Source organism: Neolamprologus brichardi, chromosome 17 (assembly GCF_056152115.1).
Source record: "Neolamprologus brichardi isolate AB-2024 chromosome 17, ASM5615211v1, whole genome shotgun sequence".
In the NCBI taxonomy this organism is placed as follows: Eukaryota; Metazoa; Chordata; class Actinopteri; order Cichliformes; family Cichlidae; genus Neolamprologus; species Neolamprologus brichardi.
The window spans coordinates 30,459,401-30,478,354 of NC_142120.1; the positions used below are offsets into that span (position 1 = coordinate 30,459,401).

Below are 18,954 nucleotides of genomic sequence, written 5' to 3' on the forward strand. Positions count from 1 at the left end.
GGTGCCACGATGAAGAGATAAGAGTTATACCCATATATAACTATATCTATACACACACTAATATATATTATATATAACCACCTTTCTGTGACAGATATTAACAATGTATGTCTCTCATGTCTCCACACTGGAGAAGTAGCATACAGCAGACAGTAACACAAGTGGATACTTTACACAATTTGTATTTACAGCTTATTTCAATCAACTAGCATTTGCCAAACAGCCAAAATACAAAGAGGAAAAGAAAACAAACATTGCTACATTTTGTTCTTTAGCCGTATTTGAGACAGATCACGGATTTAAGCAAAGACCTTTTTAATCAAACAGACTCCACAAAATGACATGAACTTTCAAAAAACACAAGAGTTTATTTTAAAAAATTATGCAGTTTTGGACACGGTTTCAAACATGGAACAGCAGACTGCATCTTCACAACTTCAGGTTGTTATTTGAACATGACACAGAAAATCAAGACGACAACTTTATCAGAGGGTTTCCAGCCTGCAGGAAAATCAATGGCATTTCTTTACACAGGATAATCACCAAATATCACATGTCAACCATGTAGACAGATGGCAGGTATATTAGTCGCAGAGGTGGGCAGAGCAAAAACCAAGCCTCCAAAACTAAATAAATAACATCTGCTCACACCTGGATCCAGTGGTCCGAGCTGGACTGCTGCAGAGGGCTGTCATGACAAAATTCAGATGATCTGTGGTAGCTTGCTGTGACCTTGTGGGAGAGTTAATCCGGAGCAGGACTGACAGCTGGGACTCTGTAGTCCAGACAGACTGCTGTGGACTTTATTCTAAAAACTATTGCGCACCTCTGTGGGTCGATGCTGCTGAGCCAGCTTACCATAACCGCCTCTTGCTGGATCATAATCCTGCCTGTACTCATCTCTCACCTACACAGAAACACACAGAGACACACAGAGAGGGGGGAAAGGAAGAGAGTATAAATCAATCACTTGTTCAACTGAGACTAACACACTCTACCCAACCCTGTAAAATCAGCATCCAACCATTTGAGAAGCACTTCTCATCACTCCAACCTTTAACGTGACATTTGTTTAATGAGCTGTTCTCAGTGATCAAGACTAAACTTTTACGCTCCAACACAAACATTTTCAGGAGTCATACTGCTGGGTGTTTGTAGGAAAGGAAAATCCAAACAATAATCAGGTCCTTTGCCCAATATTTGCTGCCGTGTTTACGCTCCCAGAAAGCTCGACAAAATAAAACATGATTATGTTATGTTGTGTTTGTTAACAGCATAATATACCCGCTCATTTTGCTAATGCATTACTACGGTAATGCAATCTATTTAAAGGCCATGGGTATTCATGCATAATTTATTTTCTAAGTTCTAAATATCATGCTGGTGTATTAAAATGCCATGATAAAGTGTATTGATTTTTTGAATGCCATTTCAGTATGTGTCATTTTTCAAATGTCATAGTATGCTGCATTTTATGTTGTTGTCCAAAATATCTGCAGTGCAGAGATTGCTGAAGTGTTCAGTGATAGACAATGATCATCATGATGATGACAGTCAGGCAAAAAGCATCAGCCAAACCTGAGCTCTCAACATAATGGAAACTACTACAATCACCAATTAAGTGTCCCTGCTTTGGTGAGTTCATTTATGAATTGTATGAGTAAAATACCATATTTTTCCAGACTATAAGGCACACCGGATGATAAGACGCATTAAACGAAACAAATCTGATCTGATATGGATCTGAAAAGCAGACGCAAGCATTTCTGGACTGAAGTCTGGACAAGCGGCTTGAGGCGGCTGTTGTTTTTCGGGCTATATAAATAAAATTGAATTGAAAGTTGCTGATCTGAATGTTTAGTAACAAAGTGCACCCCAGTCAAGAGGTTTAAAAACTCTTATCTCACAATCAGTAAAAAAAAAAAATAACATAACATTAAAAAATAAACTGAAACAATATTTTTATCCAAGTGATAAAACTGCAGGTTATACAGGGTTCGAATCACAACAGCATGATCTATTGGAGGCTGATTTCGTTCAAATAAACAAGATGAACAACAAAGTGTTTAAATTATACCAGTCAGCTGAGCTCTAAAGCCCAGATCAGAGACGTCTACAATGTCCTTTAACATTACTTTAGTCGTGGGTTAATATCTTTTTGGATTAATTCAAATACGAGTGCAGTTACTCACAGAACTAACTTTAAGCTTTGTAGTTTGCTCCAATAAAAATAAATAAATAAACCAGCAGTCGGCATCCACAGCAGGTTGCTTCCACATTTATGAAAATCTCATATCCTAACCCTCACCTGTCCTCCTGATTTGCCACGACCAAACTGTCTTCCCTCCTTGAAGCCGGCATCCCAGTCTGTCCTGATGATGCGGTCATCCAGCCGTGTGCCATTAATGAAGCGCATGGCATGCTCTGCATCTGCACGGGTGTAGTATCTGGGACAGCGTTAAGGCACAACACGTCCGATTCATGATGTTCTGGTAACTTCTGAAGGGGATTCTGAAGTAGGGGTGGGCGATATAAACGATATACGATAGAAACGATATAAATTTGGCCAACGATAGAGATTTTGACGATACCGCTCTACCGCGATAGTGCATGTTGATGATGTCATCAAGCTGCGCCTGTTTTGGTTGAAAGCATCGCAGCAGCTTCAACCATAATCATCTGCAAATTATGCCCGGCGACAGTCATAGCAAAGAGATGAAGCACTTTTAGAATATGAGGAAAGCCAAAAACTGCTCTTCCTCCACTTCCGTAACATTGAGTCATTAATGTTGAATTCTCTCGCAGCTGCTCTATTCCCGTGTTGTTGCAGTATATTAATAACTAACCTTGTATTGTGGATGAATGATCTCAGTTGTTCTCCTGACTGAAGTTTGGCCCGTGTATAGCATCCTGCTATGCGATTGCATTTGCTCATACAGAATCCCTCACGTTAACTTTTATCGAGTGGAAAAAAGTTGGCGTTCATCCTCCAGCTTCACTGTGCTAATGTTATGCTAACATAGCTGTGTCGCTAGCAATCAGGTAGCACAACATTATATAGCAGCTAGTCCAACTTCAGTAACCCTGCAAACGCCACTGCTGTTTAGTTTTCTGCCTTCATTTATGTTGGAAGTGGTAGCAGAGCTGTACGTTTTAATTAGTTTCAAAAATCTCAGTCAGAACATGGTATGTCATGTTTAGGTGGAAACTAGCGAGCTAACTTCCTGTTAACTTGTAACTCCGTTGTAATAAATTCTGTTTTCATGGATGCCTGGATGTTAAACTTAATTGTTACACCTGGTAAAGCAGCAACGCTGATCATTTTATTAAAGATGAAAGAATTTAGACAGTTTTTAACTCTCAGTGTTCGTTTGACTTTGGGAGCTGAAGTGGACGGAGTTTTGGACCCAGATAACTCTGCGAAGCTCCTCACTACGGCAGCCGTAATGCTCTGACAATCCATCAAGCAGTGCGGCTTACCAAAGTTGTACTAAAACATTTTTTAACGGATTTCTGCACGCCAAAATCGGTTCGAGGTCAGTAAGCACAACTAGAATTCATACATAAGGCACACTCTCGATTCTTGAGAAAATTAAAGGATTTTAAGTGTGCCTTATAGTGTGGAAAATACGTTATACAGAAGAAAATAATATATCACGATATATATTGTTACCACACGTGCTTCAAATTATACCGCGATATGGATTTTAGGCCATATCACCCAGCCCTATTCTGAAGCCAGTCAAATTACTGACAGTTTCTTTTAGCATGAATTAAATATTTTTGAAGGATACTCGACAAAGCAGAACCCACAAGCAGTCTTCTTGATTTTGTCCAGGCCAATGATGATACGCTTGACATCTCCACTTTTAGAAAACAGCTCGTGTACCTGTTCACAGAGGCAAAAAAAGTTAGAAAACTTGAGAAAATTTAACAAAATATCTTCTGTGAATTTCCCAACTCTGGGACTTCTCTTATGATAAACTATCAGAAAAATCAACACTGAAAATATGTCTATTATGTGTTTTTGACATATATTTTATGTGCGACACATTGACGTTCAGTTTTTTCCATCAAATTTTCCAACCCTTGAACACAAAGACAGCTTCAGTGCAGTGCTGCTGAAAGTGTCAAGCTGCTGTGAAGCTCAAAACAGCTAAAATGCCACTCTTTACATGACTTTTGTCAGGCACACAACATGGCTCACTCATCCATTCATACAAGCACTTTCTATCTCACAGTCACACACAAATAGAAAGCAACTTGGGGTTCAGCATCTTGCCCAAGGATACTTTGGCAAACCAACAATCTTCCAATTAGTAGATAACCTGCTCCAACTCCTGAACTACAGCCACCCAACACAGAGCGCACTGCTGCGCCTGTCACACACATGCCCCACCTACTCTAGTCAGTCTATATGTGCAGTCAACACCTGCACATATGGACTGTAAATTTATAGTCTGACGTGTTTTACAATCAAAATAAGCTTTTTTTCATAATTCAAAAAAGGCTTAAATTCATAAATGTATTAAATTCACCTATTAAAACTTCCACTGAGGCAACACATCAGTGGAATCCGTGCGATTGCTCTAAACATATAAACACTTGAAGCTTATGTGTAATGCCAGTGGTGTTTTGGTGGCATAACTAGAGGACAATATTTGACTAAATATATTTGTTTTGATTACAGATCACATGCACTGTTTTATAAATGAGTCTCCTAATGTATTAATAGCTCAGTCAGCAATTTTCCCCATCATATTGGTCTCTTTGAAGAAGAAATTCAGCAACTTTCCAATAAAGCCGGGTTATTACTTTAACTGGTGGAGGTTTTGTGTCTTACCTGCTCCTCGGTGGTGTAGAAGGAGAGGTTGCCCACATACAAAGTGTTGCTCTGCTTCAGAAGCTTCTCCTGTTCATAGCGATTACCCTAAAAGCACAAGCAACGTTACAAATGTTTAAAAAAAATTGCTCTCAATAAGTTGACATTATAGCGTTCAAACGACCTGTGTTAAAGCAAGGAGTTAAGTTATAAGTTAGCCACGCTTTAGTCCTAACGAAGCATCATAAAGCAACATCAGGAGTTTTTAAGGCCAGGTTAAAATACAGAGATGTGTTTTGCTGTTCTGTTTGTTCCCGAGTCACCTCCACTACACAGCACCGCTCGCCTTTGTTGTTTGCTAACAGTTAGCTAAAAGATACATTACATTTACATTCCCGTAAATTATGATAAATCTCCGCCTTCCTAAAGACCACTTCCTCATTTACCTTAAAGTGTTGGTCTCTGTATTGGCTAATGTCAATGTAAGAATCACTGTTTAGCGCGTTTAGTTTAACAGACATCGTGAAAAAATCGCAGTGAGGCGCTTTGTTGCTATTCAACTAGGAGCATGCCGGAAAAGCGATGATGTTGCTTCCGTTTCATGTGTCCGTCCTTTGAATAAGTCCGGGTACAGCAACTTCTATATCAGGTTAATGGCGCCGCCTGTTGGTATCACTGACTGTAGAAAACACATAACAATGATTTGTACAGTCATCGGTTGATATTCAATCATTGCCAAAATACAGTCACTGTTACCAACAGGCAGACTGTCTGTGACAGTTTAAAGACCTATTTGCATAAATCGTAAAACCCCAAAACCTTAAAAAAAATGTTAAAAAATGTTAATTACGCATCAAAATACAATTTTGAGTCCTGTTTCTATTACACAAGTGCAAGGGCACGCATGAACTTCAACTATTTTTTTAAATAATACTAAAAATATGTTTTTTAATGAAAGGTCACAGTACCTCAAAGCCAACAAAAATAAATAAATAAAAATAAAACAACAAACTTGGCTTTTATTCCCAAAATACAGATTTTTTTTATTCATTAATATTACAGTTTTAAAAGTTTGTCGTTCATTTTGTTTCTTGTATCCAAACTGGACACAAAAAGACTGAAAGCTTATTGATTTTTAGAATACTATGTAGTACTATGCATGTAGATATTAATGAGATGAATGATATGTATCAATGTTACATTTGTCAGTAACAAACAACATCAACTTTGTGCGTACAAGAAAAATTACATTTGGTACAATATAATGTAATCTCTTGACTCTTATGAAGTCTTTTTTATTAACTATGAAATGATGACTAGGAGCTGTGTTTTACATTTGTTAAATATCGAGTGTGAAAAGGAGCTCTACAACAGCATTTAACCCCTAAATCAGTTTTAATCAGCTGTCAACACATACAAGCACATGTCTGCATGTGAGAACCCTGACTGACATAATACATTTATTTCCTAGACTTGAAACTCTAACACTACTTGCCAAATTTCCTGATGGCAACCCCACTTTTCAAAACTGTCTTGTGCTACTCCAAATTTCCTATAGTGCAAAAATCTTCCTCAGCTGTGCAACGCATCCGAAAAGATGAAAAAAAAGAGTGAGGACTGAAGGCTTTAAGAATTAGGAAGCGAGGGTGGGGTGGGATGGTATGAGAGGGAATCAGAGAAGGTGGGAAGGAAAAGATGAAACAAACGAGTGGGATGGAGGGATGTAGGAGCAGAGGTGAAAAACAGGGACTGGATATCAACAACATTTGGAAAATAAACAAGGGGAAATAAAGAGGTGAAGCCTAGTTTGCTTCACCTCTTTATTTCCCCTTGTTCCCCTTGTTTAAATGATAAACAACCGATTCAGCGACTGCAGACTGGTATGAGGGAAACATCTGTCTCCAATCTCCGGTTAGATTTTTTCCACAACTTGATTCTGAAATTCTTTTACCATAATTTTTGGATAGACTTTCATGGCACTTCCATACAAATCAACAGCATAACTTTATCTTTAGTAAGATGAGCAAACTAAACTTTTCTTGGGAAAGTTTCTTGGGACATGTTCAAACGTCCCACTGATCCCCCAATGTACAACTACCTCTATTTGCTTCCTGGTGGTGTCTTCGTCGGAGGCTATGCTGCTGCTCTGCAGTCTGGATATAACATTAAACAGGTGAAAGGGGACATTTAAGTTGTGTCCATTAGTTAAAGTGTTTTTTGAGTTTTCTCACTCAAGTTTTTTTCTTTATTCATGTGCATTGATGCAAAACTGTTCAAGGCTATATAAAAGTCCTAGAGACCTCCAAAAAATATTCTTTGATTCCACCGATGTTGTGCAGGAACAACCTAACTAACCTCTAGTTATTTCTATTTTAATTTCAAGCAGACTTGCAATTATTTTTATGGTCTTCAGCAGTATTTCTGCAGACTTTCTGAAAGTCTTACTAGCATCCTGTTGCAAAATGCAAATTTTGTTTTCACTTTTCTAATTGAAACTAGAAAAACCCAAAATGGAGGACTGTCTGTCAAGGACTGACAATGGAGCTAAAGGCAGCCAACATCCAAAAAAGAGCTCTGAATGTTTGTTACGATGGCTGGAGAGTAGTCTGCCCATGAGAGCTCAGCTTCATAAATTAATTAATTAATAATAACTTTTTGTTAAGCATAAGTAAATTCACCCCCCCCCCCCCCCCCACACACACACACACATTTTCTCAACATATATAAAACAGTAAAATATTAACAAAATCGAATAAACTATTTTTAAAAAATAGCAGAAGAAGGAGGAAGGAAAAGAGGGACACTTATCCTTAGTAGCCAGTAATAATAAAAGGGCAGTAGCCAACAGCGTGGTACCACATCTCACACAACAGCTCCAGTGCTTCAGTGGTCATGTGACTATGACTCAGTTTAACAGTAGCAAGCTTGCAGTCTTGTTGTGTCCAGCTTGGATACAAGAAACAAAACAAACAAAAAACTTTTAAAACTGTAATATTAATGAATGAAAAATCTATATTTTGGGCATAAAAGGCAAATTTAATTTAATTTTTTTTATTTATTTTGTTGACTTTGAGGTAGTGTGACCTTTCATTAAAATACATTAAAAGTTTTTTTTGAAGTTTGTGCATGATTATGCCCTTGCACTTTTTTAACAGAAACAGGACTCAAAATTGTATTTTGATGCGTAATTAACATTTATTAACATTTATTAACATTTTTCAACACACACACACATATACATATCTCTCTCTCTCTCTCCCTCTCTCTCTCTCTCTCTCTCTCTCTCTCTCTCTCTCTCTATATATATATATACATACATATATATATATATATATATATATATATATATATGTATATATATATATATATATATACATATACATATATATATATATATATATATATATATATATATATATACAGTAATGAAGTATTTGTACTTCGTTACTTTCCATCTCTGATGCCAACAATAAATCATATCCTAATACAAAATGTGGTTTAGAGAATATTTGTGTCATGTCGCCCACAGAAGCACTTAATCCAGCTCTCTTACTTAAACCAGGGCCAGGAAAGAAACATATCTATGTGTTTATCTGCCATAAAGCACGATAAAAAAAAATGCAAACAAAGTGGCAACATGGTCAGTGTAAGCAGACTAGTTGATTCCTAGAATTATTAAATTACTAATGGCACATTTGTTCATGAAAACAGGCTGCAGTCAGGTGCTCTTGGACCCTTCTCATTCAACTAGGCGCATGCCGGAAAAGCGACGACGTTGCTTCCGTTTCATGTGTCCGTCCTTTGAAAAAGTCCGGGTACAGCAGCTTCTAGATCGCGTTAATGGCGCCGCCTGTTGGTATCACTGACTGTAGAAAACACGTACAGTGATTTGTAAAGTCATCGGTTGATATTCAATCATTGCCAAAATACAGTCACTGTTACCAGCAGGCAGACTGTCTGTGACAGTTTAAAGAGCTATTTGCATAAATCACAAAACCCCAAAAGCCTAAAAAAGAAATGTTAATAAATGTTAATAAAAACATTAAAATACTATTTTGAGTCCTGTTTCTATTACACAAGTGCAAATGCATAATCACGAATGAACTTCAATTGTTTATTTAAAATCATACTAAAATATGTATTTTAATGAAAGGTCACACCAACTCAAAGTCAACAAAATAAATAAATAAAACAGCAAATTTGGCTTTTATGCCAAAAATAGAGATTTTAACTCATTAATATTACGGTTTTAAAAGTTTTTTTTTTGTATCCACCAAAAGACTGAACGCTTGCTACTGTTAAACTGACTCATAGTCACATGACCACTGGTGCAGCTGTTGTGTGAGATGTGGTGCCACGCTATTGGCTACTGCACTTTTATTATTATTGGCTACTAAAAGATCAGTGCCCCTCTTTACCTTCCTTCTTTTGCTTTTTTTTCCCAAGTAGCTTATTTTGTTAATAGAAAATGTGTGTGTGTGTGTGTGTGTGTGAACTTATTATTAATTAATTTATGAAGCTGAGCTCTCATAGGCAAACTAGTCTCCAGGCTCCGTAACAGACATTCAGAGCTCTTTTTTTGGATTTTGCATGCCTTTAGCTCCATTGTCTGTCAGGATGAGTTAACACTACGTACTACCGACAGTCTTCCATTTTGGGGTTTTCTAGTTTCAATTAGAATAGCGCAAACAAAATTTGCATGTTTGCAACAGGATGCTAGTAAGACTTTCAGAAAACCTGCAGAACTACTGCCAAAGACCACAAAAACAATTGCAAGTCTGCTTGAAATTAAAATAGAAATAACTGGGGGCTAGCTAAAAAATATATGCACAGTCCTTTTATTTCAAGTAGTAAAAATAAATAAATAAATCAAAACAAGAAGAGTACTAATAAACATTTTATTACATAATTCAAATTCTTACAGTGAAAAAAATGATCCTAGTCTGACCCGACTCCCACTTCACACTAAATTATTTTCTGAACAAAACCCCCCAAATAACAAAAACAGTGTGCAGATGTGAATAAACCCGCGCACAGAAAATTAAAATGAAATGAGATGAAGAGACGGCACAGCACAGTCAGGATACAGGACGTAGCTGCTGCTGTCAACCCTCACTCTAGAGCTTAGCTGGTACAAACAGCCAGTTCTTGCATCTTCTCAATTTCAATTCAATGAATCAGAGCATAAAAAGCAAAACTGCTAGAAGGAAAACAGGAGCTTTGCTGACTCTTCTCTCACATTTGCCTTTTAATCTTCATCAGGTGTCACTTGGTCTCCACTTAATGCCGCAGCACCTCCTGGAACCTGGAAAAATAAAGTTTAAGAGCATATTGTTATAGTCAGGGTAAAAAAACAAAACAAAACCCAGTCAGTGTGTGTCCAAGGACATCATCCCCTAAACAAATCCCGAAGATTTTTCATATGTATAAGTTACATTCGTTATATAGCTCTGTGTTTTTGCTTTAAGGATATTAATGCTTACAAACGTCTAAAAATGCAGAAACTACCCCACCGTCAGGCTGTTTCTTTTACCAAAATCTCTGCACGTTGTTTTCTAGCTGGATCTGAACTTATGAAAATGTTATCTGGGCCACTTTTAGGTGAATGACCACTCTGAAAGCAGCAATCCTTTCTGCAGACTTTGTTTGCCCCTCAGGCTGGTGTGTTGGTGTGTTAACGTCTTACCGTTCTCAAAGCTGTCCTTCTTCTTCGTCAGAGATCGGATCTCCTCTCGATGCTCAGCAGCTCCACTTCGAAGATCAGCGTCGCTCCGCCGGGGATCTTTGGAGGGGCTCCCCGGTCTCCGTAGCCCAGCTCGGCGGGGATGACCAGCTTCCTCTTCTCGCCCTCGCACATGCCCAGCAGGCCCTGGTCCCAGCCTTTGATCACCTGGCCGGTGCCCAGGGTGAAGGTGAAAGGCCTGTCGCGGGGAATGCTACTGTCAAATTCGGTGCCGTCCTCCAGCTTTCCGGTGTAGTGCATATTCAGCACGTCTCCTTTGCGGGATTTAATGGGGCAGTTGTCCACTCGCTTCTTGATGCCGATCTGCAGCTTCTTCTTCTCGGCTCCACTCACCGCCGCCGGGCTCAGGGAGAGCACCGCCACCGCGAACAGCACGTACACCCGCATGGCTGCAGTACCGAGTCTGACGAGAGTGAAGCTAAAAGACCAGCGAGCAAAAAATGGGGGGAAGCAAAATGAGAAACGAGCAGGAAATCTGTTCTTGAAAGCGGATATACGTAAGATATGACCGGATGTCGTTTACCGGGTGGTGTTACTACAAAACCTGTCCGGAAAAAATACCTGAAGTTGGATTCACATTGGTAGATTCTGGTCGGTACCATGTGGGACTAAGTTCCCTGTACTGGGATTGGTTTTTTGTCACTTATACGTAATATATATAAATGTGTCTTTTTGTTTTCTAAAGACGGTAGTTTACTGTTATTGACAGTTTTGTTGTTTTTCTTGTTTTTTTTTAAAGCAGAAATGTAAAGAAAATAGTCTAAGGACTAAGGCTGTAATTCTCCTCCAATTTGAATGTGTCATTCAGCACTTGTAAATCCTAGCAACCGTCTTAAATCAAGTTACATCCGTTTAAATTTGTGAAATATTTACTTTACTTGTTATGGCTTGGAAATGTGAAATTATGCATCTGGAATGTCTTGAATGTTTTGACCCTGATGTTCTCTTTGTTGGAGGCGACACAGTCGTGAGTGTACAAAGTGGGAGGAGCCACTTGCACAGCTTCGTTTCTTTCTTTCTTTTTTAACTTTCTCTTTAAACTTTTTTTCAAGTGTTTCACAGTTTGAACAAATAAAGGCTTCATGTTCAATTTTCACCTCAGACAGTCTTTTAAAAAATAAACTTTATTTAGAATAATAACAATGACAATTTCAAACAGACAAGCGAAATATTGAATCATTCAGAAGAGTATATCACACCTCCTTTTTCTTTTCTCCTAATCAGAGGAAAACACATCATTGCAACGTTGCAGTTGGTACACCACAATCAAATAACTGAAACTAAACATATCTATCTATCTGTCTATATATATACATAGACACATATGCATATACATACATGCACAAATAAATAATAATAATTAAATTAAATTAATTAATAAAAAAATAAACGGAGAACAAGGAACAAAAATAAAGGAGACAAGGGGGATCATACAATCTCTAAAAGTGAGGTTCCATAAACAAGACATAACTTAAATAAGGGGTTAAGAAAAATCAAACTCTTCTAAAAATCTATGCAATTTAATTGCTTGGGGCTTCAGAGATTTACACAACAGGGAGAGTTTGTTTTTAAGAGCAGGCCATGAAGGGGGGGATTTAGCATATCGGCATTTATGAATGTAATATTTTGTTATAATAATGAGATTGTTAACTAAAAACTCACTATTTTTGTCCTTAAGGATTACTCCAATTTGAATATTTTGAAATAAAAATCAATATTTCTAGACTGGGACGATATTAGGTCATGGAGAGATTTCCATAAATTTTGGACTGTCACACACCCATAAAAAATGTGCTCTGTTGTTTCCACAGTTGTTTTACAAATATAACAGTTGTCTGACACAAATTTAAATCTTTCTCTCATCTCATAGAGGGGTAAATATTTTTTGTAGTTTTAAAATTAACTTCTTTAAATTTGGGGGTAGCCAATGGTTAAATTATTAATTTTTTTTGCATTTGTCAGTTGTATTCTGAACAGAGATGGCCAGTAACGAGTAAATTAAGTGATTACTATTGCAAAAACGGTAATTAGATTACTGTTACTTTCCCGTAAGCACGCTGCGTTACTGCGTTACTAAAACCGTGATTTTCTTGCGAGTGTCTCATGACAATGACGTAAGCGAGTGCGACGTTCGTGACAACAGCTGTGTGCAGATCAACAATGGATAATATATCGAGTGCGGGAAAGAGTATGAGCGTGCAGCGTTTAAAGCGTGGAAGTACTGACCTTACTTTGAGTTTGATTCCATAAAAAGTGACAAAAACATTAGCGTCCGCTGCGTGGGAAGAAAACTTATTTTTATAGCAAAAAAAACCCCTAAACTTCCAAGCAAGCATCTAGTCCGCTACCACATAATGTGAAATTCACAGAGACACTCGCGGATTCTTCAACTGACCGCTGCGGCACACCTGCACCAGGGCAAACCTTCGCCTACCCCACTCCTGCTTTACAGGTGAAAATAGAGCAACAGGACCGCTAGTCTTTGATTTTATTTATTTTCTGCTGTGTTTCACTTGCATTTATTTGAAAGAGTGAGTGTAAACAAAAAAATATTTTATTTTAAGTGCTGGAATGTGCAGAAAATAGGTTTAAATGTTAAACAAATTTCTTCCAGTCAGAGAATGTTGCATATAATTAAATTTTTGCTTGATGCATAAAGTTAAAAGATTAAAACTAATAAAACAAGTTTTAAAAAGAGACTTTTCCATTTGATTACATTTTGTATGATGGATTATGCAGAAAAAGTAGAATTGGGCTGAAAGATCTATCGCTTTATCACCTATTCAGGTTGTAAATTGTGTTTTTAAAAAGTAACTAAGTAACTAAGTAACTAGGTAATTAATTACTTTTGAAAATAAGTAATCAGTAAAGTAACGGGATTACTTTTTGGGGGAAGTAATCAGTAATTAGTTACTGATTACTTTTTTCAAGTAAGTTGACCAACACTGATTCTGAATATTCTTTTTATCAGGCATGCATTTAGTTAACCAAATTCCAAGATATTTGATTTCATTTTTGACAGGTATATCTTACAAAGAAGAGTGAGAACAATTATGGATACTCATGAGTTCACATTTGTCCAGGTTCAGGCGTAGTCCAGAATCATCAGAAAAGATCTTTATTGTATCTAAGGCCAATTGAATTTGTTCTTTATTTTTTAGAAAGATAGTTGTATCATCGGCAAGCGGACTTATAATTAATTTGTGGTTATTTATGTCTAATCCTTTGATGTTTGAGTTTATGACAGTAATTGCAAGTAATTCAGTGGCTACAATGAATAAAAGGGGTGAGATGCTGCAGCCCTGCCTGATGCCTCTTTCCACCCTGAACCTGGGTCATGTGCCCCAGGGCAGCTGTGGCTACAACTGTAGCTTGCCTCCACCAGTGTGTGAATGTGTGTGTGAATGGGTGGATGACTAGGTGTGTAAAGCGCTTTGGGGTCCCTAGGCGGGACTAGTAAAAAGCGATATACAAATACAGGCCATTTACCATTTACCATGTGCCTTCTGAAAGAGAAACGCAGCTATTAATATTAGTGTATAACATAGCGATCATATCCAGAAATGCACCTCCAAACCCAAACTGTTTAAATATCTTAATAATAAAAGTGTGTTCGATAGAATCAAATGCTTTATAGAAGTCCAAGAAAAACAAAAAACCATCATCCTTAATTAGGTAATTGTAATCGATAAGGTCCAAAACCAAGCGGATATTATTTTGGATCAACCATCCTTTGAGAAAACCTGATTGTGTTGGGCTAATTATTTCAGAAATACCTTTTTTTAGTCTTGTTGCTAAAAGTTTTGTAAAACATTTTGTAGTCTGTATTGTAACGTTCGCAAGAACCAGACGTTTGGATCTCAGTTTGTCCGTTTATTCGGTAACACAGGCAAACGGGCCTTTAACTCCGGGGAGAGTGCCCTCATACAACACCTCACTTCAGCTCCGCACAGTCACACAACAACAAGGACCCCCCTCCCCTTCCTGCACACATTAACTCCCTTTTTCCTGCAGCACAACCAAACATGTATCTGTCCATGAAGCCAGATAACACACACCAATTAGTTAAACTGCAGGAATGTCTTAAAGACATAAAGACTTGGATGGCCACTAACTTTCTGCTTCTTAACTCAGATAAAACTGAGGTCATTGTACTCGGCGCTGAAAAGCTTAGAAATATGGTATCTAACCAGATTCTTACTCTGGATGGCATTACCTTGGCCTCCAGTAACACTGTGAGGAACCTTGGAGTCATTTTTGACCAGGATATGTCCTTCAACGCACATATTAAACAAATATGTAAGACTGCGTTCTTCCATTTGCGCAACATCTCTAAAATTAGAAATATCCTGTCTCAGAGTGACGCTGAAAAACTAGTTCATGCATTTATTACTTCCAGGCTGGACTACTGCAATTCATTATTATCAGGATGTCCAAAAAACTCACTGAAAAGCCTTCAGTTAATCCAAAATGCTGCAGCAAGAGTACTGACAGGGACTAGAAAGAGAGAGCATATTTCTGCTGTTTTGGCTTCCCTTCATTGGCTTCCTGTTAAATCCAGAATTGAATTCAAAATCCTGCTCCTCACATACAAGGTCTTAAATAATCAGGCCCCATCTTATCTTAATGACCTTGTAGTACCATATCACCCTATTAGAGCACTTCGCTCTCGCTCTGCAGGCCTACTTGTTGTTCCTAGAGTATTTAAAAGTAGAATGGGAGGCAGAGCCTTCAGTTTTCAGGCCCCTCTTCTGTGGAACCAGCTTCCAGTTTGGATTCGGGAGACAGACACTATCTCTACTTTTAAGATTAGGCTTAAAACTTTCCTTTTTGCTAAAGCATATAGTTAGGGCTGGACCAGGTGACCCTGAATCCTCCCTTAGTTATGCTGCAATAGATGTAGGCTGCCGGGGGATTCCCATGATGCATTGAGTTTTTCCTTTCCAGTCACCCTTCTCGCTCACTATGTATTAACAGACCTCTCTGTATTGAATCATATCTGTTATTAACCTCTGTCTCTCTTCCACAGCATGTCTTTATCCTGTCTTCCTTCTCTCACCCCAACCGGTCGCAGCAGATGGCCGCCCCTCCCTGAGCCTGGTTCTGCCGGAGGTTTCTTCCTGTTAAAAGGGAGTTTTTCCTTCCCACTGTTGCCAAAGTGCTTGCTCATAGGGGGTCATATGATTGTTGGGTTTTTCTCTGTATCTATGAAGCGCCTTGAGGCGACTTTTGTTGTGATTTGGCGCTATATAAATAAAATTGAATTGAATTGAATTGAATTGAATGTATCTTAAAGAAATAACAACAGTGTGCAGAGATAACCAACATGTCACTGTAAAATAACATTTAACCATCGTAACAGTGTTTAAGACTGTTATAGGTATTAGATTACTTAGTTTTTTCTTATCTTTTCCCGGTTTTGGGATTAATTTTATAACTCCTTGTTTCATTGTTGCCATGAGCTCCTTTTGATTAATACATTCGTTTAACGCTTTGAATAATAGTAATTTTAGATCTTCCCAAAAGTGCTTATAGAAAAATTAAAGAAAAAAGCAGTTGTTATTCCATCTGGTCCCAGTGAGCAATCAGATGCCATGCTCTTCTATCCACTTGGCTTTGGATAGCAAATAAGCGCCCTTGGCTCTATAAAGGTACATTTCATCCATTTTAGATTGTAAGTTGTTAATTTTTCCTTTTTCTTCCTCAGTCCAATTCAATTTGCCATAAAGATTCATAAGTTCTTTTACTACATTTGTTTCCTTTGTTTGTTTAATTTTTTACCGAATGGGATTGAGGTTTTTCTGAATCTAAATTTAAGATATTCCCATTTGGATATAGGTGTACTGATGGCATCATCATTCTGGATATCTAAAATTAATTTTTTAATAGAATTACAATACTCCTCGTTTGCCCAGTTTCGTTTCTATGCGCTACTTGTCACTGGTCTGCAGTCGTTGCAATAAAGCGTAAAGGCTGGAAAACAACAGACTCGATTCGTGAATGCATTTTAATACTAATTTCGTGACATTGTAATGTGCCGTGCGGAAGACTATTTACCTTAAACTGTACACTGAAATAACCTGCTGGGAATAGTTTCTCCAGACAAAGACCTTGATACTATAATACTATAAAAAAAAAAAGAAAAAAAGAAGGGATCATGTCAACACATCCATCTCCGGGGAATTTATCCTGGGTTTACACTTCTATAATGCACATTAGCGGTGCTATCATGAAGGGTTTCTTTACAAAATATATCAGAGTATATCCAGTGTTGGGGAGTAACGGAATACATGTACCGCCGTTACGTATTTAAAATACAAAATATGAGTAACTGTATTCCGTTACAGTTAGCGTTTAAAAAGGTGGTATTTAGAATACAGTTACTTTGTTGAAATAAATGGATTACACAGCGGTACTTCCCTGTTTCATATTGTGGCGGGTCAGGCCTGTTTGGGTTTTGTTTGACAGCTACGGTTCTGTTGTTCCAGGCGGCAGCGTTTCGGTTGCCATGGTTACAGGGTGACGCTCTCTCTGCGTGTTTCCTGGGTGAGAGACCGCCTGTTGTTGTTGTGCTAAGCTAATAGGCAGAATGCTACAGATATAGCTCTAAAGAATGTAGCATCATAGGCAGTGTAGTCCGTGCTGCAGGGAGAATGGACTGTCATTATGTGTCTGTGAGCGAGGGAGGGAGAAAAAGGAAAAGTACGAGCTGTCATCGAGCAAAAACGGGAGCTGGAAGCATGTAAATATAATAATAACCACTGCAGCCAAGAAGAGTGCCTGACAGGCCCAGTTGTAAGTAAGCTATTAAGACTCGACTGTATGCTGTGTTCGTGTTTTCCTCCGAAACAATAAGTTCTGTTGGAGCAGCCTTTCAACACCTCTCTCTGTCTCTCGCAAGCAAAGTTGACCCAGACAACAAAGTAAAGCTAGTTTTCAGCTACGAGCCCAACATGGAACCCAAAGTATTAGCCAGAGGTCCCTTTACTACGGTTCGGAGCCGCAGACCTTCAGTAACAGTAATAAATCACAGCAATAGTACATTCACGTAGTTGTAAACAGCATGATAATATATTAAGTAATCCAAAGTATTCAGAATTTACTCTCAGGCACGTGCAGAGGGGGGGGCTAGAGGGGCTTGAGCACCCGCCCCTTTCCTGATGGGTGCCCAAAGTGCCCTTTTGTTGAGGCAACTTTTTAATTTTTTTTTTTTTTTTTTAATGTGTGTGTGCGTGCAGAGTCTTGTCTGTGCCCTTCAACAATAATATTTAACTATTAATCACAGTTTTGCTAAATAAAAGGATCTGGCTTGCATCAGTCACATGATCACATTTAACCAATGATCGCCCTTGACGGCAGAACGCGCTGGTTACGAGCCGGGAACGAGCTCACAAAGAGCACGCGCATTTTTTGCGGTCCAGAGCTGTAGGAGAAACACAAGTTAACTCAGAGACACAGACTGATGCGACAAAACCAGTAAGTAGGAGTACAGCGTACACTGTAGTGTATAGCACACAGGAGTATTGGCTTATTACGTACACGTTGGTAAGCTGTCTTGTTGCAACTGACGAACTGAAACAAACGAGCGTGCTGTGTGTGCAACAGCGTGACGAACATTACCTGTCCTTTTATTAACTGCACAAGTAGTGCTGGTCATAGCTGCTGGCTACCTGTGTAAGGCTGTCATGGGTCTGTAGCTCTGTCCACCGTTTTAGGGAACATATTTAGTTTTAAAGTAAGTTACAGAGCTTTTCCTGCCTTTCTGGAGGGATTATATTTCACTAAAAAACGGTCTAATATGCATGTCCACATAATTATGCATTATTATAATTATAATATATTAAAAAGCACACGCTGTATTTTAAAGAACATACATTAAGAAGCAGATTATATTAGATTTATATTTTAAATAAGACAAAATTTGGATTTTACAGCAGTAAAATTATTGTATCTCTACAGTTTAAAAATGTAATAAGCTTTGCCCCTGCACAGAGTGGTTAGTGAAACAAATGGAATCATCATAAATACATTATTTCATATTTATTACTTCCCCCTCCTCATTGCTTTATTATTGTAGCTCTAGTAATAAATAATAATGTAAGGATTCTGGATCAGCACCATGATGCCCATAGTATATACAGTATTCTGAAGAATGTCTAAAATGTCACTGTGTGTTCGTGCATGTGTGTGTTTTATTTAGATGGATTTAAAAAAAAAAAAATTACTCATGATATAACATTGTCCAGACATGCCTGGTAAGGACATGAGGAGGAAACAGTAGAGCTGTGTGAGGCTACTAAAGGCAATGCTATAACATTTTTCTGTCATCATTTTATTATAGATTAAGTGCAAGAGTTGTTAGGTGTGGATAATTAAATTATAGTTTATT

At 38.0% G+C, this 18,954-nt stretch overlaps 2 protein-coding genes across 2 annotated transcripts; both read right to left on the reverse strand.

Annotated features, from left to right (window-relative positions):
* Window positions 1-348: 348 nt before the first annotated feature.
* On the reverse strand, window positions 349-5,427 carry ncbp2 (nuclear cap binding protein subunit 2). Its single transcript, XM_087830836.1, has 5 exons — window positions 5,269-5,427; window positions 4,844-4,930; window positions 3,795-3,889; window positions 2,309-2,447; window positions 349-907 (listed from the first exon to the last, which is right to left on the reverse strand). Exons 1-5 carry the CDS (start codon window positions 5,341-5,343, stop codon window positions 809-811), a joined length of 495 nt encoding a protein of 164 aa, XP_087686962.1. The 5' UTR covers window positions 5,344-5,427; the 3' UTR covers window positions 349-808.
* A 4,279-nt stretch (window positions 5,428-9,706) lies between these two features.
* Window positions 9,707-11,092, reverse strand: fkbp2 (FKBP prolyl isomerase 2). The gene is made up of 2 exons (XM_087831189.1): window positions 10,509-11,092; window positions 9,707-10,127 (listed from the first exon to the last, which is right to left on the reverse strand). The coding sequence occupies exon 1, from the start codon at window positions 10,950-10,952 to the stop codon at window positions 10,536-10,538; it is 417 nt and encodes a 138-aa protein (XP_087687315.1). The 5' UTR covers window positions 10,953-11,092; the 3' UTR covers window positions 9,707-10,127; window positions 10,509-10,535.
* Between the last annotated feature and the right edge of the window lie 7,862 nt (window positions 11,093-18,954).

Bases quoted from the DNA above. Each gene is read 5' to 3' on its own strand.
- ncbp2 (XM_087830836.1), bottom strand. From the start codon at position 5,343: ATGTCTGTTAAACTAAACGCGCTAAACAGTGATTCTTACATTGACATT. The intron at 4,931-5,268 runs GTAAATGAGGAA...TTGTGCTTTTAG, and splicing joins ACAGAGACCAACACTTTAAG to GGTAATCGCTATGAACAGGA. The intron at 3,890-4,843 runs GTAAGACACAAA...CTCTGTGAACAG, and splicing joins TCTACACCACCGAGGAGCAG to GTACACGAGCTGTTTTCTAA.
- fkbp2 (XM_087831189.1), bottom strand. From the start codon at position 10,952: ATGCGGGTGTACGTGCTGTTCGCGGTGGCGGTGCTCTCCCTGAGCCCG.